This window comes from Rattus norvegicus, chromosome 3 (assembly GCF_036323735.1).
Source record: "Rattus norvegicus strain BN/NHsdMcwi chromosome 3, GRCr8, whole genome shotgun sequence".
In the NCBI taxonomy this organism is placed as follows: domain Eukaryota; kingdom Metazoa; phylum Chordata; class Mammalia; order Rodentia; family Muridae; genus Rattus; species Rattus norvegicus.
This window is the reverse complement of record NC_086021.1, coordinates 35,917,908-35,942,213: the sequence shown is the minus strand read 5'-3', so window position 1 is coordinate 35,942,213 and position 24,306 is coordinate 35,917,908. Positions and strand designations below refer to the sequence as shown.

The following is a 24,306-nucleotide window of genomic DNA, read 5'->3' as shown; positions in this document are numbered from 1 at the left end:
ATGGCCCCGGAAGCGATGCGTACGGCGTCCGCCCCTAGGTCCTGGCGGGAGCAGGCAGAGTCGGTGGATGTATGTCAGCCGCTCCGGAGATGGCTTCGGCGGGAGGCGGCGGCTCCGAGAGCGCCGCGCCGGAGGCCGATCGTCCCCAGCCGCGGCCGTTTCTCATCGGCGTGAGCGGTGGCACTGCTAGCGGCAAGGTGAGCGCCCTGCGCCCGGGCCTCGCGGAGGGACTGCCAGGCCGCAGGTTGGGGCGCCATTGCCTCCGGCCCAACCGCGGCACCTGTTGCTAGTAGCCAAGGGGCCGCCCCTAGGGGCTGGCGGGTCACTGCACAAGCCCACTTTTGGCACTTTCTATCCCTAGTCAACAGTGTGTGAGAAGATCATGGAGCTGCTGGGGCAGAACGAAGTGGACCGCCGGCAGCGCAAGTTGGTCATCCTGAGCCAGGACTGCTTCTATAAGGTTCTGACAGCCGAGCAGAAGGCCAAGGCCTTGAAGGGACAGTACAATTTTGACCATCCAGGTACCTGGAGAATGTCTGCCCGGAGAGGTGGGGAGTAGAGGATAGAGTGCTGCGGGATGTGGGCTCTACAGAGATTGCAGACAGCCAGACAGATATAGAGGTGTGTATGGATGCAGAATGCTGGATCAGGGCTTTAGACAGGTTTGTGAGATGCAGGCTGCCAGACCAAGGGCGCACAGATGTTTGCTGGGTGCAGACTGCCACGGGAGGCTGTCCAGGAATGTGTGTGTAGGATGCAAAGTGCGGGACCGAGGCTGTACTGAGAGAAGTGCTGGACACCAACTGCCAAGGTGGGGATTGTGTTGGAATGCATCAGCAATGGGGCTCCATGAAACTTAGCTCTCATTTCCCTTAGTAGTGGGCCCACATTAGGTTAGGATTTGCTGAATTCTGTGGGCCTGGAGTGACTCAAGACTTTGGCTAGAGCCGCTTAGGAAGGAAGAGTTGAGAGGTCTTTAGGATTACTCCTCCATGTGTTGAAATCTCTGCCCGGCGTCTTGTTGCTGCGGGGCCCTTTGTACACCCTACTGCCTGCCTGACCTTTGGATTCCCCAAACTGTCTGGGGGTAGTCAGTCTTCAGGGAAGCCAGTGGTAGAAACAGAGGCTCAGGCCTTGGAGCGTCCTGGTATGGAAGGTGCCTGTGTTCCTGAAGGTTTAAGCTTTACTAGGGACGCAGGAAGGTCAGAGAACAGGACTCTTAACTTTGTTTTCCCAGACACGAAGAGCAGCAGAGGCTCAAGGCACGTCTTTCCCCCAGTGTTAGCCAATCAGAAAGTCTTTGTTCCAGTGTCTGGTGGGACACCTTTATCCTGGGGGGTGTGCTGTGGGGTCCTCTGCACCCCTGGCTCCCAGCTGTGCTGACCTTGGACAGAGGTAGTCCTCTGCTGTCTGCTGCAGTTGGGTAGCCTGCCCTTCTTCTGTTATGTAGATGCTTTTGATAATGATCTGATGCACAAGACCCTGAAAAACATTGTCGAAGGCAAAACTGTCGAGGTCCCCACCTATGATTTTGTGACCCACTCAAGGTAAGCAGGGAGCTCCTGGGAGGGATGTCACACCCAGTCTTGTGGTGGGTCCCATCGCAATCTGTTTCTGTGGACTGTCTTCCAGTCAGGCCCCTTGTTACTAATGTGGGCCATCAAGCAGGGCCTAGCCTGGCCTCTCCCTGGCAGGTTACCAGAGACCACTGTGGTCTACCCAGCTGATGTGGTTCTGTTCGAGGGCATCTTGGTATTCTACACCCAGGAGATCCGGGACATGTTCCACCTGCGCCTCTTTGTGGACACAGACTCCGATGTTAGGCTGTCTCGAAGAGGTAAGGGCCTCTGGGTCCCTGGCTGGGCTTGGGGTCCTCCACGGGTCCCAAGGAGGGCTTATGGTGGTGCCTTATTCCTGTCACTATAGTTCTCCGGGATGTGCAGCGAGGAAGGGACCTGGAGCAGATCCTCACCCAGTACACCGCCTTTGTGAAACCAGCCTTTGAGGAGTTCTGCCTGCCGGTATTTCTTCTATCCGTTCAAACATGGAATGGGTGGCAGCTCTGTGCACCTCTCCCTGCCTACACTGTTTGCCTGTGTCTCAGACTAGACCCCAGGGTGTCTGCATGGGCTTCCCCTCCAAGTCTGGTTTGTGTGTCTTGCCTCTCTGTAAGGACTTTGTTCACTGGCCGTTAGCTGGTGGGTGCCTTGATGGCTTCTCCAGGGCCCCGTCCTCTGGGCCGCTCTGAACCAGACTCGCGGATCCCTGAGGACTCCCATTAGGAGTCTGTTATTTTTACATCTCATGTTTCTGGAGTTAGAGGCATGCGAATTTGTGGCTCTACCCAATTCAGGGAGGGTGTGAGGTCTCAGGGAGCTCAGGATTGTAGCCCAGGCTGGCTCTGAAATCATGACAGTCTTCTACATTTAGTGTCTTGAGTGCTGGGATGTTAAGTGTAAGCCATCATACTCGGTGTCAAATTGCTGTGGTTTAAAGAGAAACGTAATAGCATTTTGCCTTTGTGTGTGTGTGTGTGTGTGTGTGTGTGTGTGTGTGTGTGTGTGTGTATTTGGGCTTTGTTTATGTGCATGTGTGTGTGCTCATGGAAGCCAGAAGAGAGTGTTGGATGCCCTGGAGTTACAGGTGCTTGTGAGCTGCCCCATGTGGGTGCTGGGAACTGAACTGAGCCATGTCTTCAGCCCCCAGTATCTTATCCCTTAAAGGTGAAAATAAAAGCCAGGCATGGTACATTCTTTTAATCCCAGAGCAGGAAGATCTCTGTGTGTTCAAGGCCAACTTAGTCTACATAGTACATTCTGGGCCAGCCAGAGATAAATGGAGAGACCCACCGTGTGCCCCCACCTCCTCAAAAGTATAGGAACTGGAAACGGAGAAACCGCCCTCCAAAAGTGAAGGAGCCAAAATGGAGAGGATCCCCCACTCCTACCCTGGCCAAAACTGAAGGAACCAGACCAGGAAAACAGGATGCATAAGTCCATGTGCGGCCATTGAAAGAGCTGCCTTCCGGGTGTTGGGATTAAGGTGAACCACTATGCCGGGCCGTAGTGGCGCACGGACCTCTAACCCCAGCACCCAGGAGGCAGAGGCAGGTGGATTTCTGAGGTCCAGGCCAGCCTGGTTTACAAAGTGAGTTCCAGGACATTATATTTATTTTATGTATATGAGTACACTGTCGCTGACACACCAGAAGAGGGCATCGGATCCCATTACAGATGGTTGTGAGCCACCATGTGGTTGCTGGGAATTGAACTCATGGCCTCTGGAAGAGCAGCCACTACTCTTAACCACTGAGCCATCTCCCCAGCCCCTCTGGAAAGTGTTAATGTGTGAGGTACAAACTATTGCAGTCTCTCACTTGTGGGCCTTTTGCTGAGTAGGTGATGAAAGGCTGCAAACCTCAACCCTGCATCTGACCTGAGCAGACAGCTGCCTCCTCTGTCCCTGATCCTTGTGGTACCATTGACATCCCCAACTTTCTGACTCAGCTCTTCCCATCATGCAAGCCAGTCAGCCCCTCCAAAGCATTTCCCAGGCTGGTGGGAAGGGGAGTGGGTTTCAGCCCCTCCTCACCCCACCCCATGGTACTGCCACAGTGGATACCAGCTCAGGTCTGCTCTTGCCTTTCATGGAAAGGGTCTCTATTGCCTACAGCAACGTGTCTACCACAGGGGCCAGGCCTCCTTGACCCAAACCTACAGGTTGACAGCATCAGGACCCCTCCTGGGTCCACAGTATACCCTCACCTTCTCTGGGCTTTGTCTGGTTCAACTAGGGTTCCTTCAGGATCTTTCTCTGCTCTCAGTTGTGTCTGCTGGAGTGTCTGCCTAGAACTGGCCTAGAACAATTAAGTCTCAAGAGCATGCGGGTGCCAAGTGCCATGCGTGACTCCATGAAGTGCAGGGCTAGTTAACAGGCATGGCGAGGCTCTTGTCTTGCCATGCTCGCTCCTACAGGACATTTGCAACTTCAGTCTCAATTTCAGAGGCCAGGAACTGTGGGTGTTGTCACCTACCTGGGCAGCAGTGAAGCTGTAATCAGGCAAGCACCTGCAGGTTCAGTCCGGCTTAATCTTCTCCTTCACTGTTGAGACCCCATCTCTCACCTATCTGAGGCTGTCCCAACCTGCCAATGCCACCAACATCCAGCCTTTCATCCCGCTCCTGAGTACTTTGAAGTGACCCCGGAGGAAACAGCCTCAAGAGAGCCTTCTGTGTCTTTCAGACCAAGAAATACGCTGATGTGATCATCCCTCGAGGGGTTGATAATATGGGTAAGAAAACCCCAGCCCGCACCCAAACCATGAAGCAGGCAGAGTGCCCTCCCCTGCCTTGGCTATGGAGGTACCAAGTGTGTGCACAGGGCCAGTCATTCTTTATCTGGGACCTGGGTTCATGTGCACTTTCCAAACACACAGAGCTGTTGGGCAGGGCCTGTCAGGCTGTTAAGACGTGCTTTTAGGTTCAGTCAACATGAGTCCTCACACAGACCAAGCCAGGACGCTCTACTGCGCCTTCTGTCTGCTGAGACCTCAGGGAGGCAGAACAGCACCATGTGAGGCCAGAAGGCCCCGTGGCTTTCTTGCACCATGAGTGTTTTGCAGGGTAGGGGTGAGAGGGGAGGCTGCAGGGGTGGTGGGAGCGAGCCTGCTGAGCATTCCCCATGCCTCATCGCAGTGGCCATCAACCTGATCGTGCAGCACATCCAGGACATCCTCAATGGTGACCTGTGCAAGCGGCACCGAGGAGGGCCCAACGGGCGCAACTACAAGAGGACCTTCCCGGAGCCAGGAGACCACCCTGGGGTGTTGGCCACTGGCAAACGCTCACACCTGGAGTCTAGCAGCAGACCCCATTGAGGACCAGCATATGTAGGTTCCCCATAGACCTGACAGATAAAGGGTCTGGGCCTGGGGGACAACTACTGGCTCCTAAAAGCACAGTCAGGGATCCCTCTAGTGTGATCTTGGGTGGCATCAGGACCAAAGCCTTCCTTGCATAAGAGGGCAGACTCATGCTGACCGAGCATTCTGGTGTCCTCCGCTTCCTCTCGCTGGAGGAGGCCACAGGTCTCTGGGTGGGTCACTGTCCCAAACAGCATAGTAAGCCTATGGCGCCAGCTTCCCGAGGGATGCAGGACAGACACATGGGGCAACAGCGGAAACAGCCCAGGCACTGGCTGGCCTGGTGTTAAGACAGTGAACCCCAGGGAAGTACTTCCCGGTGTGATGTGGTCCGTGTACGTGTTGCAGAAGTTTGCAGAGATGTTCGATATCCTTTTTGTGTGTGTGTGTGTGTAAGGCTGTTTGTGATCTCTGAACCTAGTTTTACAACCTAACACTGGGCTATGGTTCAGTCTGAGGAGCCTGAGGCAGGAGCCTACATGACTCTATCTAGGGTCCTGGATCAGCGTCTCCACAATTCTGCAGGAAGCCTTGAGCCCAAGGGGCTGTCTGTGTACAAGTCACTTAGGCATAGTTCATGGCTAACATGCAGGGGCAGGCTCTCACCAGGCAGGGGAGCCCTGGAGTGCAGAGGCAGGCAACCGTGGCTGCCTAAGGCCAGTTAGTCTCCTGCACACCAAACTCAAGCTCCTGGCTTCACACACTCCCTCCTGTGCTGTCAAGTTTGTCTTCCCTCCCATGGGATGGCGTGTTTTGGAAGTATCCTTGGCTATTGCCACAAGCTATGGCCCAGGACTCTCATTTCTTGTTAACTACAACTTCATTTCTTGTTCAATACAACTGGTTCTCACCACAGCAGCTGAGCTGTGTTGCTCTCAGGAGGTGGTTTCTGTTAGTGTTGTGCTGATTTTGTTGAACCGAAACCCCTTTTTGGAGGGAGAATCAATAAATAACATAAAAAATTATCAATTTGTCCCTTTTTATTTACATTAGGAAAGGCAAATTAAAGGCAAGGGAACCACGTGGAGGACACCTTGTCCTGTCCCTGAAGTCAGGTGACTGCATGGTGCAGTCTCCCAGGGATTTCTAGAGTCGCATTGGTGAGGAGTCAGTGTGAGTGAAGGCAGCTCTTCAAGCAGGCTTTACAGAGGGCCACTGTACCTGCACACAATGAGTGGCAGTACTGTGGGCCTCGGGAGAGAGCTAAGACCCCATTGGTGGGCGCACAGCTGGGCGGGGCCTGGACTTCACTCCTTCACTGGCTGCTCCTCCTGCCTTAGGTGTAGTGTAGGTGAGTCCTACACTGGCAGCTCAAACACTGGTCAGAGTTGGGCCTCATGGGTGATGCTGTGGCTGGGCACATTCTTCACTGTGTGAGGAGAAATCACTTCAAACAGGGCTCTTGAGATGAAATTGGAATTCATTCCTGGAGCTCTTCCTGAGCCCAGGGAGTCCTGCCTGCTGAGGCCTCTGTTGGTGGGAGACAAACACACCTTTGAGATTTTTATTCTGCGTGCTTGTCTTCTGTGTTCTGGGTCTCTAGTATTTTCGGATGAGAATGTCCCAGCTGTCTTTCCAGCGAAGGGCCCGGAGCTCGCCTGGTGAGAGTGACGTGTCCCCATAGGTCAGTGGGCGTAACATGTTGGACACATGGCACGCAGAGGAATACCATGCTACCACCAGGGCACTGAAGACATTCCTCTGCAGCTGGGACCTGTGGGTGGCAGGGCACAGTGAGGTCAGTGCCTGGCTCATCTCCCCTCAGCATCCCTGCCTGGTCATCTCCCAGGAATCTGCTATCTGCCTACTGACATCTGTGGACTTAGCTGTGCATTCCTTAGGGTGCCCCCAACCCTTACCTGCTTGGACACACTGTACACAACCCATCACTGCCCTTGGCTTTGCCATGACTACCCTCAATGCCAGAGGTGTGTCCCCCACCCTCCACATTAGGTCCTCTGCTCTAATCAGAAGCATTCTATCTGCCACATCCCAAGTCTGCGCAGTGAGCCGCTGCTGTCCTCGGATGCTGTTCTGAGTGCTCAGCTCTCTCCGCTCCACAGCCCAGAGGCCGACTGCCTGCACCTGCACAGATGGTCGCTGGCGTGCTGCATGACGATTGGGAGCAGCAGGATCTGGAAGGTGAGGGCCGGCAAGTAGTGGTAGAGGAAGAGCATCCTTTCCATCAGGAAGAAGGGCAGATAGTTGAGTGCCCAACCGCCAATACACAGGGCTCCAGCCAGCACCCAGTGGGACCAGGCATCTGTGGGAGGGTATATCTCAGAGCAGCTCCATCACTGGGCTAGCAGTGGCACATTCCTGTCACACACTGTCCTCGGCACCTCACCCACCCCCAGGACTAAGGGGCTGACACTGATGATTCCTCCTGTGTCTTGACAACCCTTTCTGCAAGGCCCCAAGCTGGGGATGAGGTCAGACCTGGCCCTGCGAGGTCACAGCCAACCTTAACTAATGACCATTGTAAGGCCTGGTGGTTTTCATCTAAGAATCCTACTGTCTGACCTCAGGCAGCCACAGAGATACCATTTGTATCCAGCCCAGAATGAAGGGACAGTGTTGGGGCTGGAGGGGTGGCTCAGTGGTTAAGAGCACTGACTGCTCTTCCAGAGGTCCTGAGTTTAAATCCCAGCAACCACATGGTGGCTCACAACCATCTGTAATGGGATCCAATGCCCTCTTCTGGTGTGTCTGAAGACAGCTACAGTGTACTTATATATAATAAATCTTTATAAAAAAAAGAAAGAAGGGACAGTGTTTTCTAAGAGAACAGAGACTGTAGGCCATGGTATCACACTGCCTTCAGCAACCTTCGGGGGCTGCTGCTGGGGTTTTCTTTCCAAGTGCGTCTGTCAGCTGCTCACAGCCACTGCCCATCAGCCTCCTGCTGGCTGCTGTGCCTTATCCACCCCAGTGATTCTGGTGCATGGAGGCACCCTGGAACTAAGGCTCTGTCCTCTGCCCTGTTCTTGTGATGTGGATCTTAACTGCCACAGGTTGTTTTCAGGCCCTACCTGTAAAAGCAGGGGTCCCAGGGCCTCGGGTCCTAGTAAAGTTGGCTGTCACAGTGCACAATGTGCTCCCATCCAGGGAGGAGACACTAACCCTCAGGGAGGTCACAGATGTTCCTTCGACGGCGGAGCAGGTACCAGAAGAAGAGTAGGGTGTATGCCACTGTGGCGAGGCTGGCTGAAGTCCAGATCACGATGTTTCCAAGCAAGTGGATCTGGGCCTGAAATCACAGGCAGTCAGGGCTGGCGACCTGCCCCTCACCCCAAGCAGAGAGCAGTGGCCACAGGAGAAAGCAAATGTCCTCTGGCAGAGTCCATAGCCACACAGGTGCATCTGGGCCTCCATAGCCTGACAACAAATGTGGGTGAATTTGTCCCCAGGGCCAGTCCCCTAGACAGGCACCAATGTACTCCATCCTGTCGGTCAAAACTGAGTTGGGAGTAAGGGAGATTTGGGGCACTGGGCAGGAATCCAGAGTTCTGTGTATGCTGTGCACACACTGTCGCTCAGATCTACCCACAACCCCAGCTCATTGAGATTATGTCCTAAGCAGCTCAGTCTGGCCTTACCATACCATCCTGAGCTGAGATCCGCCAGGCTTGGAGTTCCTCTTTTAACAACGAGGCTATTCATAGGAAGGCCGCACCCAGAAGAGAATCCATGCTTACACACTCAGCTGCAGGGCAGCCCTGGGAGTTGCTCAGTTCTACTATGTGCTGGGGAAGTCTTAGTGTTTACTTAGTGAGCAGATGCCCAGCACTCTTCCAGGCAACCCCATGCTGCTTGCTTCCGGTCTGCTGTGGCTAGGGGCAGCAGAACCAGAGCCAGCTTAGTGGCTGGGTGGTTGGGGGCGGGGGTTGGGGGGAAATGCAAGAATGGTTTGACAAGAATAGGGCAGCCGTGGGCTTCCCTCCACAGGCAGCAGGACAGGGAGGCCTTGCTCTTTGGCCATGAGTAATCCAGGCCTTAGACTGCCCAGTGTCCAAAACAAAAGCAAGTTCTGAGCCTTTGCCTTGGAGGAACCCTGGTCACCTACAGGAGCTAGACTGGACTCACACAAGCTCGCTTACACTGGTCCTGGGGTGCAGCCAATAGGCAATGTTGGTGTCCAGCGTGAGCCACTCCAGCGGGGTGGAGCTGTACTGGTGTTCTAAGTCCTCATTCTTCAGCGTCAGCATCTTCCACTGCCACAGAATAAAGCACAGGTTGCAGAGGGTGCTCACTGCCTTTAGCCGCCATGATGCCATGGCGCATCACCACACTACTACTGTTCCTTGTATGCCAACTGCCCAGTCCAAGTTCAGTCAGCAAGTGCTGCAGGTAGGGGCATTGCAAGCTAACCTGGGCTGTTGGTTTGGGGACCTGACTGCACGGATTCCAGCATCTGCCCTTCAGACTGTGATGGGAATCGTGCCATGGACTTGAGTGTCTGCCCGACTTACCCAGGGCTCTGCTGGTTGAATGTGGCCATTTTGACCTGGTGGGAGGCCTGAAGACACCCTGACTTTATTGCAATGTCACACTGGTACAGCACCTCCTTGGCCCTGACCTACTAGGTGCTGCGGTCTCAAGTTCCAAGTCCAAGGACTTTGACCTGCAGGGCTCAGCAGCACACCGTGTCTTCATGGACAGAAGTTAGCTCCCACTACGCAAGGACGGACGTCCCACCAGTCACTTGTCACCTGTAACTCCGAGAATCTGGCCATGAAGCTGAGGTTCCTGCTGATATCATGCTGCGTGGGTGAGTGGAGCTCCAGCTCCCTCTCCTTCTGCTCATGGCCTGACAGAGGACAAGGAAGAGACAGAGGCTGAAGAGCTGAGGACAGAAGCTGCCACCACCAGCCTTTCCCACAATCCAGGACACCTCACCAAATGGGATCATCCCACTTGGTTCCCATGCCCCAAACTCCTCTGCCAAGTCAGGTCTAGTGAACCCCAGGATACAGAACTTGCCATTCCCCAAGCCTCTCCATAGGCCCTCAGCGAACGCCTTATGTACTCATGAATCGGTGCAAAGGACTCAGCTGAGTAGAATGGAGGACCCAGGTCCCTCAGGCAGGTGTTGCCCTGGTGTAGCCTTGCAAGACCCAGAGCTTCAGTGACTTACCTCTGCCATAGCGGTGCTCTTCCACATTCCATACCATGCTCTCGTGGGGGCCGAGGGACAACTTCTCCCCAACCACCTCCAACTGCCGAAATCCCCAGTCAGGGAGGTGAGCCCCGCTCAGCTAGTAAAACCAAGAGAGACAATGAGCGTGACAGAATTGGCTAACTCCATTGATGTGTCAGCAGATCCCCGCCCCAGGTCTTCCTAGGATTCCTTTCCCCCTGCCTGTATTATAAAACACAGGGTGACCTTTATCATGTAGCTAGCCTATGTGAGCACAGGCCTGACCAGCTCCAGGAATAGTCTGGGCGATGCTGGGCCTGACAGGCATACTGCGAGCTAGCTACCCTTTACCTTCAAGATGGCAGATGTATTCACATGCACAAAGCGCACTTCTGACAAGATAGTCTTCCAGGTATCCTGGTTGGACTCTCTGTTTACAATGTCCTGCAGAAACAGATCCTGTGAGCCTGGGGGGCTGGTAGTGGGGCACTTGCCTAGCATTTGTGAGGCCCTGGGTTGGATCCCCAGCACCATAAACCAGTATAAACTGAAACACATCCAGTCAGTTAACCATCCCTTTGCAGACTGTGTTCAATGGCAACCCAAAGACCAGACGCCATGGTTTCTCGGCCCTTGCCTAAGGTAAGTGAAGAGTAGTCACAGCTATCAAATCAGTTTGGGTCTGGCCTAAGCTGATGAGTCCTCCAGCAAAGGAAGCACAGACCCTCCATGAGCCCATACACCTTAGTCCACAGCACTTGAGTCAGACACAGGGTACTGTCCCTTTCTGAGGCTGCAGGAGGCACTTCCCACAGGGACTCAAAAGGCACCTATTCAGTCACAAGAGGACACATGTCTAGCCAAACCATGGATGTTTCCTAGACGATCTGGCCAGTGTAAGGTAGTTCTAGAGTCATGCCATCTCTGAGAGCGGCTCACGGAGGGTCCTGGCCTGGGAGCACTGTGTTACAGCCTGTGATTCCTCAACCATGGCTCTTGATGAGCACCACAGACCTCGAGAGGCTGAGCAAGGAGAAGATATCCTGGGCCAGGCAGCCACTCCTGTGGCCTGCTCCCCTTTCTGGAAGCTCTATTTGATGGGTAGTAAGTGGTACTCAAAGGGCTGCCAGGAAGGGGCAGGGAAGGGGTCAGCAGCGGAGCCATTAGCAGCTGGCAGGAAGGTCAGTGAGACTTGGCGCCATTCCTCCTTGGACGGCTTCCCACGATTAGGGGCGCATGCCTGTCATCAGGCAGGCCCAGTCAGGAGGGCTAGTCAGAGGATGGAAAGGCCCATGGATGTGTGTGGTACATCCAAGGTGAAAACAGGTTAGGTGGGTCAGATGTGTGGAGGTGAGTAGTCCTCGCAGGCCCATGCTGAGGAAGCCAGCAAGGGGTACAGGAGCAAACTGGAATGGCACCACCTAGGTAGAGAGGTCCAAAATGGGAGGGAAACTGAGAAATTGGGGCTGCTGCAGCCAATCAGAAGCTAGGCCAGTATGACCTCTCCTTGGAAATGACCCCAGTCTATGGGCTTAGAGGCAGAACTCTTTCTGCACAGCCAACTTTCCCAAGAGACCTGAGTCTGCAAGGGTTGCAGGTGACTGTCACCAGAGAGGCACTGCCCTCTAATGGCCAAGTCCCTCACCAGAAAACTGTTTGTGCTCCTATTAACTATGGGTAAGAATTGGCTGAGGGCTTCTCAGGGGATATAGGAGTGGTGGGAGGCTGCCATGTGGGAGGAGGTCTTAGCTTTAATTATTAATGTGACACAGTCTGAGTCATTTGAGAAGGGAATCTCAACTGAGAGAATGTCCAGATCAGACTGTCCTGTTGGCATATTTGTGAGGGAGTGACCTTGACTGTTACCTGATGTTGGAAGGCCCAGCCCACTGTGGGCAGCTCCATTCCCTAGGCAGATTTTCGTGGACTGTATATGAAAGCTTGAATCTGGGAGTGAGCCAGTGTTTCCACCATGGTTTCAGCTTAAGTTCCTGCCCTGACTGACAGAGGAATGGACTGTAGTTTAACCCTTTCCTTCTCTAAGTTGCTTTTGGCACAGCAACAGAAAGAACTAGAACAGGGGGTAAAAAAGTGAAAGTCCAGGAAGCAGCTCCAGCTGGACTGGCCCTGAACGGAAAGGCCCTCGCAGGGCAGACCCAGCATTTGGAGCTTTCCCAATCCATGCCTGAGGGCCCAAAGGATTCTCAGCCTGAGGTGACTGTTCCCCATGGGGACATCTGAGACTTGCTTTGTAAATAAAAGTTCCTTATCGCAGTTTACATTGAACCCATTATCTTTGAGGCTTTCTGGGTACTCTGAGGTAGGAAGCAGGTGTCCCCACTCACAGCCATGAGCCCCTGCTGCACCCCGCCCTGCAGTCCTCCGCATGGAGCTCACCAGTTTCCAGAGGTTCTGGGCAGGCATGGAGATGTTATAGTCAATGTAGCAGGAGACTTCTTGAGAATGGGGGCTCAGCGGGGCAGCGACATCATGCCTGGAAGAGCAGAGCAGAGCAGAACAGAGTTATTCTGTAGAGTGTCATCAAGGGGAAACGATGCCTTTGAAAACAAAGCCTGCTCACTCTGCCTGCTGAGGCCAGGGAAGCTGGCTGCACAGGCAGTTCCCACAGAGGCCACAGATCCGGGATGTAGGCCACTCTGAGGCAGGCTTAATGCTCAACATGACACAGCCTAGAGTCACCTGAGAACAAAGACTCAACTGAGGGACTGCCCAGATCCACCTGTCTTGGAGTGTCTGAGGGAGTGCCTGATTGTGCGTATCCAGGATTGATGTCAAACAACTGAATGGGTGTCACTCACTTTTTAGACCACAGAGACTGGAAGTATGAGGCTAGGAAGTGACCCTGGTGTATCCGTGGTCTGGCAGAGCTCAGAAAAGCAGGACTGTTGGCCCTGCGTGAGTGTATGCACAGTGGTCTCCCTCTGGGAGAGCAGGATCCTTTGTGTGGTTCACAAGCAGCCTGTCACCCCCAGTCTATTCAGGCAGGACTCACTTCATCTGGATGCACCAGGCACTGAGGAGGCCCAGCAGCGAGCAGTGGATGACGGACTGCCAGGCAGAGCAAGTGTCAGAGTAAGAGCTATCAGAGGGACAGTAACCAGGCAGGGGTTCTGGTAAGGTGGCCTTAGGGAAATCCCAGCAGCAGAGTGAGTGGGACAGCCCCGAGGTACTGTGCTGCTTACTTCACATCTAACAAGGAGGCCAAGTGATGGGGTGACATTAATTAAGGTCACTAGGAGCCTCAGGGGAACAGAAGGAGTCACTAGATGGTTGTGGGCAGAGAAGCATGAAGCCCACTGTGTGTTCTCATGGGCCTGACGCAGCTGTGGGAGTGAAGTGGAGGCAGAAGTCACAAGGGAGGAAACAGTCTGAGTGCGATGTAGGCAGAGTGAAGGAGACCCCGACAGAGGCAGCATTGGGGAGCACTCACGTGTTAAGCAGGCGGGTGGTCATGCCGTGAACGAGCTGTACAATGTCTCCATGTCTCACAGGCCTGGGGGGGTTGTTTACCACCAGCTGGTGTCTAGGAAGACAGTGCTGTCAGGGTGACACTCAGCCCCTTACTATCAGCTCTATGGGATGCTGAGACTCTGAGGTCTCCCAGCAGCAGACACTTGGGAGTGCACGTCCCCAATGTGACTTTCTATAGAATCAAGGCACTTGTATATCATTTAACACTTATCAACATAAGGTCACTCTCCAAATTGCCAACTGTGATGCCATCTGCCACTGTCACACTGTCCATGAAGAATACACTAAGTGACGTGCCCCCCAACCCTCATGTTGACAGCACACTTTTTATATACCTCAGAAAACATACAAATACAAATAAATATTAAGAGCCTATCAGTCTGGATGAGGAGGGGCACACCGGCTACCCTAGTGCTTGGAAGGCTCAAGCAAGAGACCTGAGAGTTTGAGGCAATGCTTGGCTACAGGGATAGACGCTACCTCAAAAACAACAAGAAAAATAAAGATAAAAACAAAACCAAACAAGCAGAAAAGCCACCCAAACCCTTAGAACTGATCAAGTGTCTAGTGCTGGACCAGGGCTGGGTAAACAGCTAGACAGCCAGTCAGGGTCAGGGTGGCCTCACTCTCTGCAGTGAGTCAGAAAAAGACAGGCAGATATGCGAACCAAGCCAGCAACCATATGAGATCACACACAGGCCAGCCTGGGGAAAAGACAGGAGAGGAGGGTACATCTTTGGGTGGCCTGGCTTAGGAGGTCTCCCCAAAGGATCCAGCCTTCACATTCTTGGCAAGCTGGCCAAGTGCCTGGAGGTAGTAAGGGCACCCCTGGAGGTTATGGTAGAGGGCAGGACTAGAGTCCAGAGGGCCAGGACAAGGGAAGGAAAGTACTAGTGTAAGGCCTCCCAGAGGCTGCCCCTGCTGGCATCGGAGTAAGGGATCGAAGCTGAATGCTGGTAAAAAATTAAAGAGATGGCTCAGCGGTTAAGAGCACTGACTGCTCTTCCAGAGGGCCTGAGTTCAATTCCCAGCAACCACATGGTGGCTCACAACCATCTGTAATGGGATCTGATGCCCTCTTCTGGTGTGTCTGAAGACAGCAACAGTGTGCTCATATACATTAAATAAATAAATCTTAAAAAAAATAAGGATAAAGAATCTCGTTGACAGGCAGACTCCTTAGGGCTCCAAAAGATCACAGAGAGGCCCCCACACTAGGTCCTCTTGAGGGGAGCAGACCTTGGATCCTGTCTCAATTCCTGAGAGAAGCTGCGGCAGGTCACTGAGGACCCCAGCCTGGCCCTGGCCTGGCATTAATAGCTCGCAGCAGGCACTTCAGCTCTGGGGGAAAGAGGTCTCTAGCTAGGGAATAATTATGAAAAGAAGGCCTGGGAGTCAGTCATGCTGGGCAGTGAGCTCGGATGGAGCCACACTCACCGTCCAGGGTCCTTGACGATCCACCAGTTATTGATGTCTTTGAAGGGATAACAGGTCACCTGTTGCTGGTGGGAGCTGCCACGGCCATTCTCATATCTGTGTAAGATGTCAACAGAGAAGGCACCTGAGGCGGGCAGCCAAGATCCTCGAGTGGCCTTGGTCTCTGTAGCCCACCCAGCAGGATGTACTACCCAACAGTACAGGGCCAGAGAACATGGAAAAGCCACTGTCAGCGCTGCAATGCACTGGAGGAGGCGTGGCTGGCATGGAGGAGGCGTGGCTAGCATGCCACAGCCCGCCCAGTGTTCCACCCAGTACACCACAAAGGCCCTGCTGCCTTTGTCTCTCAGGAAATGACAGCTCTTAGCAAGAACTGGGAGAAAGCAAATCATTTGTGATTGCGAATTAAATGGTCACTTTCCTTACATCATGGGATAGGTGTTCTTGTGCGAATGAAGCCAGCAGGGCAAGGGTTTGCCGGAGACGCTCTTCAGAGTGACCTGCGAACCAAAGGCCACCTCTAGGGGCTGGCCTTGGGTGATGCGGGCTAGCCCTCCCTAAGACAAATAGAAAAGTCTCAGATGAGCTCAAGAGACAAATCATCCTACCCCGTGGATCCAAAGCCAGAAAGAGGAGTCAGGCTCGGCGGCAGCTGCCCTTGCTATGGTGCCGTCTCCTAAGCTGGCCTTGGTGACAGGTGGGCAGTAGCAGAGATGACCACATATTAGTTGTAACTAACTCTCATTGACTTGGGTCCTGCTGAACTAAACCATGAATGGGCGTGTGTTCCCTGGCCAGGCATTCCCACCACACCTTCCTTACACGGGTATCTATGCTGTGAGAGCGGCCAGCCACAGGTCTAAGAGATGAGGAAATGAGACCAGGGTACTGTAGCTAATCAGTGTAATGGGCGCCAGGCTTGAGTCTATCTCATGAGGTGTTTAACTGCAAGTCAGGCTATGAAAGCAGTATTCCCACACAATCAATATTTCAGAATTCCTTTAACAATATGGGCCGATTGGTGGTGGCCAAACACCTTTAATCCCAAACTGAGGAGGCGGGGGCAGGCAGATCTGAGTTCAAGGCTAACCTGATGTATAGTGTGAGTTTCAGGACAGCCAGGGCTACACTGAGAAACCATTCCTTGACAAACAAATAAAAAATGAGAATGAAAGTGGCTGTTTTGTGCCTTGATCTTTGCTGCACTGCTCAGGTGACACTGTCTTTTTATTTTATCTGCCTGCTATCTGCTCATTTGGTTATTTAAAACCACCTAAGGGCTACGGACCTGCTTAAATGGACATTCTGAGCCTGACTATCTTTGTTCTGAAAGGTTTCTTACCTCCAAGCTGGCTTGGAAGGCACTGGACATGATTTGGTCATGGGGCCCAGAGCGGTAGAGCAACATCAGGTGGACATAGAAGAACAGTAAGTACAGGAAGACCGGGACGACCAGCAGAGCTACGGCTCTGGCGAGCAAGTGACTGAGCACGCAGATCTGCCAGGAGTGAGACAATAGCTCTTTCTATCTGCAGAGCCATGGGACTGGTTCCAGATACTGCATGGAGGCTTAGGGAAAGGAATTGAGAAGCCCTGTCTCCCATGCGGATGCTGCGGATGAGCCTCCCTACTCCCTCCCACCTCCTGTAGCCTTGAGGACCCACGTCTTTTCTTTTTTAAAGATTTATTTATTCTTTTATGTTGATGAGTACGCTGTTGCTGTCTTCACACACTAGAAGGTGGCATCAGATCCCGTTACAGATGGTTGTGATCCACCATGTGGTTGCTGGGAATTGAACTCAGGACTTTTGGAATTGCTGAGCCATCTCTGCAGCCCCAAGGACCCACTTCTTTAAGCCACCTACTCCCTAGGACAGCTTCACACCCCATCCCCAAATACCGCAGCCTCGCGAGGCTCTGACGTGACACCTACATTTGACAAGGTCTGGTCTCCGATCAGGTGCCAGGCATGCACAGCTGCAATGCTGAGCACGAGCAAGTAGGTGAAAATGCCCATGTACTTGATCCTGAAAAAGACAACTGAAATGAGGTTCCAAGGCAGACAAGCCCACAGTCAGGGAGAATGCTATCCAAGTCGGGGGCTCTAACTCACCCAACCGCACAGGAACAAGAGACTCCGGTCAGCATTAGCCACAGCCACCAGTGCACTGAGAAAGGGCTGGACAAAACAGGAGAAAACAGAAGAACAAGGAAGCAGTCACAGGACTCAGCCCACAGGTTGGGGCTCTGAGCTTGTCTGAGCAGTCTCACATTGGCCAATCCTACTAGGTACCAGCGACAATAGAAAGAGCTCCCTCCCCCGTTTGGGTCTCAGAAGAACTTTTCTTTTTGTCAGCAAAATAAATTTCCTGTCGGTTAAAGTTAAAAAGGGATGGACCTATTTACGGAACCAAGGGTTTTGGGTCAACCAAAAGGCATTCTGTAAGCCACTCCTCAAGACGAAAACACAAAAGTCACCCGGAGCTAGGTGCAGGCACACCGTGTAACCCCGGCACTTTGGAAGCTGAGGTGGGGAATGGCTGCCAGCTAGGGCTCTGCCCTCAGACCCTGACTCAAACAATGAAGGGGGGTTGGGGATTTAGCTCAGTGGTAGAGCCCTCGCCTAGGAAGCGCAAGGCCCTGGGTTCGATCCCCAGCTCTGAAAAAAAGAAAAACAATGAAGGAAAAAACAACCTGGAATCCTTTTTTTCTCTTAACAAGAAAAGTGTGTCTCACTTTCCATACCTGTGTGTTTGGGAGTTGAAGAACTTCAGATAGGACAACACGGCCAAGAGGTTAAAAAATATCAGTATGGATTCCAACAGCATGAGCCTGGACTGAGTGATTAGGGCGTTCTCTGTCAGAGACAAACAGCTGTCAGCACGGAGCAGCCCAGGCTGCTGTGAATACAGAACCAGTCCCAGAGGGGCACACAGCCGTGTCTCCAGCCTCTGAGGATGCCAGTCTCTGTCTATACAAAGTCGGGATGTGCATAAAACTTTCCACATATGCTGCTGCCTATTTTAAGGCATTACAGATAACCTGAAGTCCCTAATACAATGTAAACAGCACAGTTACTTTATTGTCTTGTTAAGGGAGCAACGAGTTATCTTATGGGTATGCGTTCTACTGACATGTATGTATGTGAATGCCTGTGGAAGTCAAAAGAGGCCATTGAATTCCCTAGAACTGGAGTTAGTAAGTCACCATTCGGAAGCTAGGAACCAAACTCAGGTCCTCTACAAGGCCGGTAAGTGCTCTCAACCTCTGAGCTACCTCTGCAGTCACCAAGAAGAAAATTTTCATGTAGTTGGTACAGAAGGAAGTTTTGACAAAAAAAAAAAAGGGGGTGAGGGTGGGGGTGGGAGGACATAATCTTGCTGTATTGCCCAGGCTGAGCTCACACTCAAGGCTCTTCTGCCTCAGGCTTCCAGTGCTGGAATTATAGGCCCAGCATGAACCAGCATGGGGTCTGTTTGCTTTTGTATTGGGGATGAACCAGGGCCATCACTATGTTACATCCCCAAGCACAGGGCTATTTTCTTTAGGTATTATAATTAAAAAAAAAATACGTGTGTGTATGTGTGTGTGTGTGTGTGTGTGTGTGTGTGTGTTGTGTGTACTTGTGTGAATGTGTATGCCAAGGTGTCCCCCTGTCTGGCAGCCCCCACTTTTAATATGCTACCATGGCCACGTTTCTACTTCCAAAAATCGTCTGACCTCACAGCCCATCAATCCTACATCAGAGAGGGCAGCACATCTGGAATCTGGATGAGGCAGATGTGTTCACTAGAGCAGTACACACACTGCCACCAGGCACTACTCTCTAAGGCTCATGTTGAAATGCCACTAAGTACTTGGATTTTTTTCCCTGTACTCTGGCATAGGCAGGTGGGCACCGACCCCAGGCTTACCAATGAGCATCAGCAGGGCGGCTCCCATGGCAGTACAGTGGGAAAAGTGGAGCTCCAACACTATCTGGTAGGCCATGGGTACTGACAGGGCCCCAGCAAGCGCCGGCAGCAGGCGTAAGGACCATACAGGCACATTGCTACTGTATTCTGGAAAAGGAATCACATAGCAGAGCTGAGAGCTTGCCTACTGACACACAGAAGCTCACAGACTTGCAAATGCAACCTTATAAAACTGGGAGGCACATGAGCTACTGAGGGTGGGACCTTGGGGTAAAGTCTTTAAAATGAGCTTTGGAATTTATGTGGTGGGTGGTTTTCAGAGACTGGGTTTCACCACTTGGAATGGTGATGCACACCTTAAATCCCAGCACTTGAGAGACAGACGCAGGACGATTGTTGTGAGTTCAAGGCCAGCCTGGTGTACATAGCAAGTTCCAAACTAGTCAAGACTACATGGTGAGACCCTGCTTAGGGTATCAATCTCCTGAGTTCAGGTGATCCTCCTGCCTCAGCCTCTCTGCATAGTAAACATCAATGATCATCCGCCCGAACTGCTTTGAAATCAGCTTTGCTGTCAAGGCACCAGATCTCACCAAACATGGATATGATGAGGAATGACTCTGAAATTACTGCTTATCTAGCATACATACCCCAAGAAGCTCTAAAAAATGTTATGGCCACAAAGTTTATACATATGAGAGACAATGTTACCAAATGCCACAGAAGGCATGCGCCAAGAGACGGGATAAAATAATTAAAGCACAAAGCACTTAAAACTTTATGCAGACTTTTCTTTCCTTTTAAGTCTTATTTATGTACGTGGATGTTCTGTCTGCACATATGACTGTACACACCTAGCCAAAAGAAAGTGGCAAACTCCCCGAAACCGGAGTTACAGTGGTTGTACTCCATCGTGTGGGAGCTAGAAATCACGTCCTGGTCCTCTGGGAAGACAGTCAGTGCTCTTGACTGCTGAGCCATCTTTCCAGCCCCTTTAACCAGATGCTCACCCGTACCCAAATAACCAGTTGTATCCTGGTTTGGATCAGTAAAAGGTGTTGGGTCTTTGATGGACACCATAGCTTCATTCAGGTGTAGTCATAAGGAGAGTTAAAATCCTTACCTGCTCCAATTCGGTTCCACAGAAAGTTCCCATCGAATCCTCCTAGCCAACCTAAAACAAAAAATTTGCAATATGGACAAAACAAGGTGTGAAACAAGACATGATTTGTACCCTTGAGAAATTTTACTTGATAAGCTTACTATATTCCAGGGCCTCAAAGGCCCTGGCTGTTTCTCTTACCTACCTCCTAAGGCTAGCAGCATATGGCCGAACGGTGGTCCACTGTCATCCAGGAAGAAGACACGCTTCATGTAAAAGGAGATGTACTGCCCGTAATACACTTCATCAAAACTATAAACAAACACAAAACCTCCTTTATATCCAACTAGAAAACTTAACTGTTATTCAAGCTTTAAAAATATTTATTTTTTGTGTATGGGTATGTTGCCGGTATGTCTGTACATCATATGAGTGCAGTGTCCGCAGAAGGCAGAAGAGGGCATCAGGTCCTCTGGAACTGGATTTGGAGGCAGTTGTGAGTCCCAAGTAGATGCTGGGAATGGAACCCGGGTCCTCTGTAAGAGCCACCAGCGCTTGTAAGTACCGAGCCGTGTCTCCAGCCCCTTCGAAATCTTAATTGTAAGCACAGGCAGGAAGATAAAACCTCAGGTTTCCAGCCGACTTCAGGTAAGTGAAGAGCCATGGTCAGATCCTTTGCTCTGATTGTTTTCTGTCCCCCAAACACTAAGACACACATAGTACCATTTTAACCCGTAGGAACGCAGTGGGAATTCACCAAGCCCAGGGAGCACTGGGGATACATGCCTTCGGTAAAGCCTCTTTCTCTAGTGTTTTCCCCCCTGTATGAACGTGTATGTGATCTGCAGGCGGTTATGTGTATGCATGTTCACTGTGTGAAGTGTGTCTGTGACACTGAGACACTCATTCTGTCTGGAGCTTGTCAGTCTGGCTGGCTGGCTTGCTGCAGGGACTCCCTGGCTGAGCGGGCAGTGCGCTGGGATTACAGATGGAGCTCGCCACCCACATGGCATGTGAGCGTGCGCTTAGGATCTCAACTCTGGTCCTCACGAGTGTATAGCAAGTGCTTTAGCCACTGAGCCTCTTCCCCGGCCCTCCCCACAGCTTGTGCCTCAGGTATGGGTCGGCCAAGCTCCTGAGGCTAATTCCACCTTATATTCTCACTGGCCACTAGCACCTTTCTACAGCTGTGGACTGGAGCAGACTAAAGATCTGATGGTGGCGAATGGGGGAGGAAGAACGGCACCTAAGCTTCTGCAGATTATGAGACATCAGGTCTTAGGTGTGACAGCACTACCTTGTTTTCAAGAATCCTCATCTTGGAGCTGGAGAGATGGCTCAGTGGTTAAGGCATGTGCTGCTTTTACAGAGGACCTGGCTTCAGGTCTCAGAACTCAGGCAGATCTCAAAGACCTGGATCTTCAGCTCCAGAGGATCTGACACCCTCTTCTGGGTCTGAAGACACATGTGCACATGCACCCAGATGGATGGATGGATGGACACACACACACACTTAAATAATTCTCATCTTTCAGAGGTATATAGTGAATTAATCATAAATATGTCTAGGATTTGCTTCAAATTAATCTACTATAAGGGGCTGCTGAGGCACCATCATTCTATCCATGTATATATTTGACACCTATAACAAGTAAAAGAGAGGGGGCTGGAGAGATGGCTCAGCGGTTAAGAGCGCTGACTGCTCTTCCAGAGGTCCTGAGTTCAAGTCCCAGCAACCACATGGTGGCTCACAACCATCTGTAATGGAATCTGATGCCCTCTTCTGGTGTGTCTGAAGACAGCTACAGTGTATTCATCTATAATAAATAAATAATGTAAAAAAAAAAACAAGTAAAAGAGAATACCTGTATTAGTTAATATATACCTTCTCAATTATAATAGTACATTTCCCCTTATGAACCAATTCATCAAACTGCCACCTTTCTTTCTTTTTTTTTTTTTTTGGTTCTTTTTTTCGGAGCTGGGGACCGAACCCAGGGCCTTGCGCTTCCTAGGTAAGCGCTCTACCACTGAGCTAAATCCCCAGCCCCAAACTGCCACCTTTCAACTGTATAAGGAAACTGACAGACCAAGCCTTTCTTACTGCAGTCCTACAGGGCAAGCCCTAAAATGTTTATACTCCAGGGGTTGTTCTGGGGGAAAAACGGGTCCCACACCTACACTGCTTGTGATGACTATTTCTGGTTTCACCTTGACCACATCTGGAATGAACTACAATCCAGAAGTGTACATCTATGAGAGATCTTTTGCTTGGTTAAGGTAGGTGAATCCACTTCTAGTTTGGACCTTTGAGGTGGGAAGACACACAGGATTAATCCAGATCTTGAGGTGGGAAGACACACCTTTAATCTGGGCCACATCTTCTGCTGAAAAGTCTATGTAAAGACACAGAAGTAGGAAGTTTTTGCTCTGAGCCTTGCCCTTGCCTTGCTAGCAAGTCCATTCCTTTACTGGCACTAGAGCCTTACTTTTTTGAGATTCCAGAGAATACTGAAGACCAGCTGAGACTTCCAGTCTTGTGGACCCGGCAACTACTGGATTCCTGGACTTTCCATTCACTGCCAGCTATTGTTGGATTAGCTGGACTGCAGTCAGTAAGTTGTAGTTCCAATAAATCATACACACACACATGCATAGAGTGTTATTCTTAAGTCGTTACTCTAGAGAGTCCTGAGCAATGCACTGCTAAAACACCCATCACCAAGAGGCCCAGAATCTTTCTCCTTTGCACTGTATAGCAAGGTGATTCACATCACTAATTGCACTGCTTCTTGGATCTTTTACTCTCCTCCCCCACCTCTACTTACACCACAGCCCGAGGGTAGGAGAGTTGCCATAACCGGGTAAGTAGTCCCAGGACAGTCAGAGCCACCAAATTCAAATTGATGTCAATAGTCACCACTAGAGGCCGTTTCAAAAATCTCAACATTTTGCAGAAAAGCAAGCTCGGGAGGACACCCTGGAAAAGACGGGAAGAACTACCATTAAAAGTAAGTGGATAGCAGCCGGGAAAGGTTCAAAAGAGGCTACAGGATTCCAAAGCGGCCTGGCACCGAGATGAATTACAGCATAGTGGGTTAGGTTAATAGCCAGAAGGACTCTTCTAGAACACACCTGTTGGAGAATTACAGTTGTGTTCAACCACATGCTACACATAAAAACATTTGAGGGGCGAATTCAAGAATTTCAGAACTGGACACTCAACTTCTACAAGTCATTCCATAAACACCTGCTGGGCATTTGCTAGGAACAAGGCTGCTAATGAATGATGTGGCCTCTCTTGTGCCTTCCCAGTGTGGTTGAAAACTAAAACCCTGAGGCGGGAGCTCTGAGCACCGTCATAACCCAGTGATCTGGATGGACTTCCCCTCTATTTTGGCGGCATTCCTCTCCTCCTAGAGCTGCTTGTGCCCCGAGCCCGTTCTTTCTCTACAGTTCTGCCCACCCCGGCTCTTTTCCCACAGGACACCCCGGAACCGCCTTTCTCGGCCAGGATCGGAACATCTGCCGACCCTAGCACGCCGCTCCCAGGCCGGATCCCAGACCCCAGCAGGGCTCTCGAATCCGGCACTCCAAAACCTACAAGCGTATCTTCGCGTCCCATTGAGCGGTTCCCCATGTGGAGCCAGGCCTGCAACCCGCCAAGCTGGTTCGACCGTTGGGGGAGAGGCTGCTCGATTACTCCGGAGCGCCCAACTAATTTTTCGACGCTCAACTAATTTTGCCTGCGCGGCCTACAGGCTCGCAGTGCGCGTGCGCAGCTGGAGCGCGAAGATAGCGGCGCGCATGGGCGGCGAATTCAACCGCCTTGAATGTGGCAGCTGGTGAGTGTCCTGGCCTTAGGGTTTCCTTTGCCCTTTTAAATAAAGCACAGTGCGTTTCGACAAGTTGTTCACATGTTCGGAGCGCTCCGTTTCAGGCCATGCGTCTACTTCAGCGACTTCGTTACGCAGCACGCTGGCTGAAGGGCAGGGGTAAGCGCTTTGAAGCTTCCGGTGTGCAGAGGAAGTGGTGGATCGCTTTTCCTAAGCTCTTCCAACACTAGTAGTCTGTTCCCCCTCCTTCCCAAGGTGTCAGACTCACTATGTAGAGGAGAATGGCCTTGAACTTATGATTCTTTGCTTCCCCAGCGCAGGTATTGCAATCATGCCTTTTTAGGTGGGTTTCCGTGCTTAGCTGGCAATCCCAGCCTGTACCGACTGCACTCTCTCTCCAGATCTCGATTCAGGGTTGTTTTGCCAAAATTCACTTTTTACAAGTTAGCTTAGGATGACATCCG

The 24,306-nt window shown here is 51.7% G+C and overlaps 2 protein-coding genes across 6 annotated transcripts; one reads left to right on the top strand and one right to left on the bottom strand.

The window, feature by feature from the left end:
* On the top strand, positions 1-5,886 carry Uck1 (uridine-cytidine kinase 1). Of its 2 annotated transcripts, NM_001107831.4 has the most exons (7): positions 1-197; positions 362-521; positions 1,451-1,547; positions 1,695-1,837; positions 1,927-2,021; positions 4,243-4,291; positions 4,695-5,886. In NM_001107831.4, exons 1-7 carry the CDS (start codon positions 72-74, stop codon positions 4,874-4,876), a joined length of 852 nt encoding a protein of 283 aa, NP_001101301.2. In that variant the 5' UTR covers positions 1-71; the 3' UTR covers positions 4,877-5,886. The 2 variants fall into 2 exon arrangements, with proteins under 2 accessions (NP_001101301.2, XP_063140034.1); XM_063283964.1 differs by lacking the exons at positions 4,243-4,291; positions 4,695-5,886 and adding an exon at positions 4,004-4,236 and having other exon boundaries at positions 9-197.
* Positions 5,884-23,844, bottom strand: Pomt1 (protein-O-mannosyltransferase 1). 4 transcript variants are annotated; one of them, XM_039105979.2, is made up of 21 exons: positions 23,611-23,834; positions 22,835-22,986; positions 20,212-20,318; positions 20,028-20,078; positions 18,905-19,051; positions 17,736-17,847; positions 17,104-17,169; positions 16,924-17,017; positions 16,333-16,488; positions 15,417-15,547; positions 14,991-15,086; positions 13,513-13,605; positions 12,459-12,555; positions 10,413-10,505; positions 10,059-10,179; positions 9,634-9,731; positions 9,022-9,135; positions 8,045-8,171; positions 7,007-7,184; positions 6,415-6,635; positions 5,884-6,290 (listed from the first exon to the last, which is right to left on the bottom strand). In XM_039105979.2, the coding sequence occupies exons 1-20, from the start codon at positions 23,644-23,646 to the stop codon at positions 6,461-6,463; spliced, it is 2,244 nt and encodes a 747-aa protein (XP_038961907.1). In that variant the 5' UTR covers positions 23,647-23,834; the 3' UTR covers positions 5,884-6,290; positions 6,415-6,460. The 4 variants fall into 4 exon arrangements, 3 of the variants coding, with proteins under 3 accessions (XP_038961907.1, NP_445858.1, XP_063140780.1); NM_053406.2 differs by having other exon boundaries at positions 5,887-6,635; positions 23,611-23,734; XR_005501994.2 differs by lacking the exons at positions 5,884-6,290; positions 6,415-6,635 and having other exon boundaries at positions 7,050-7,184; positions 7,954-8,171; positions 23,611-23,841.
* Positions 23,845-24,306: the final 462 nt, after the last annotated feature.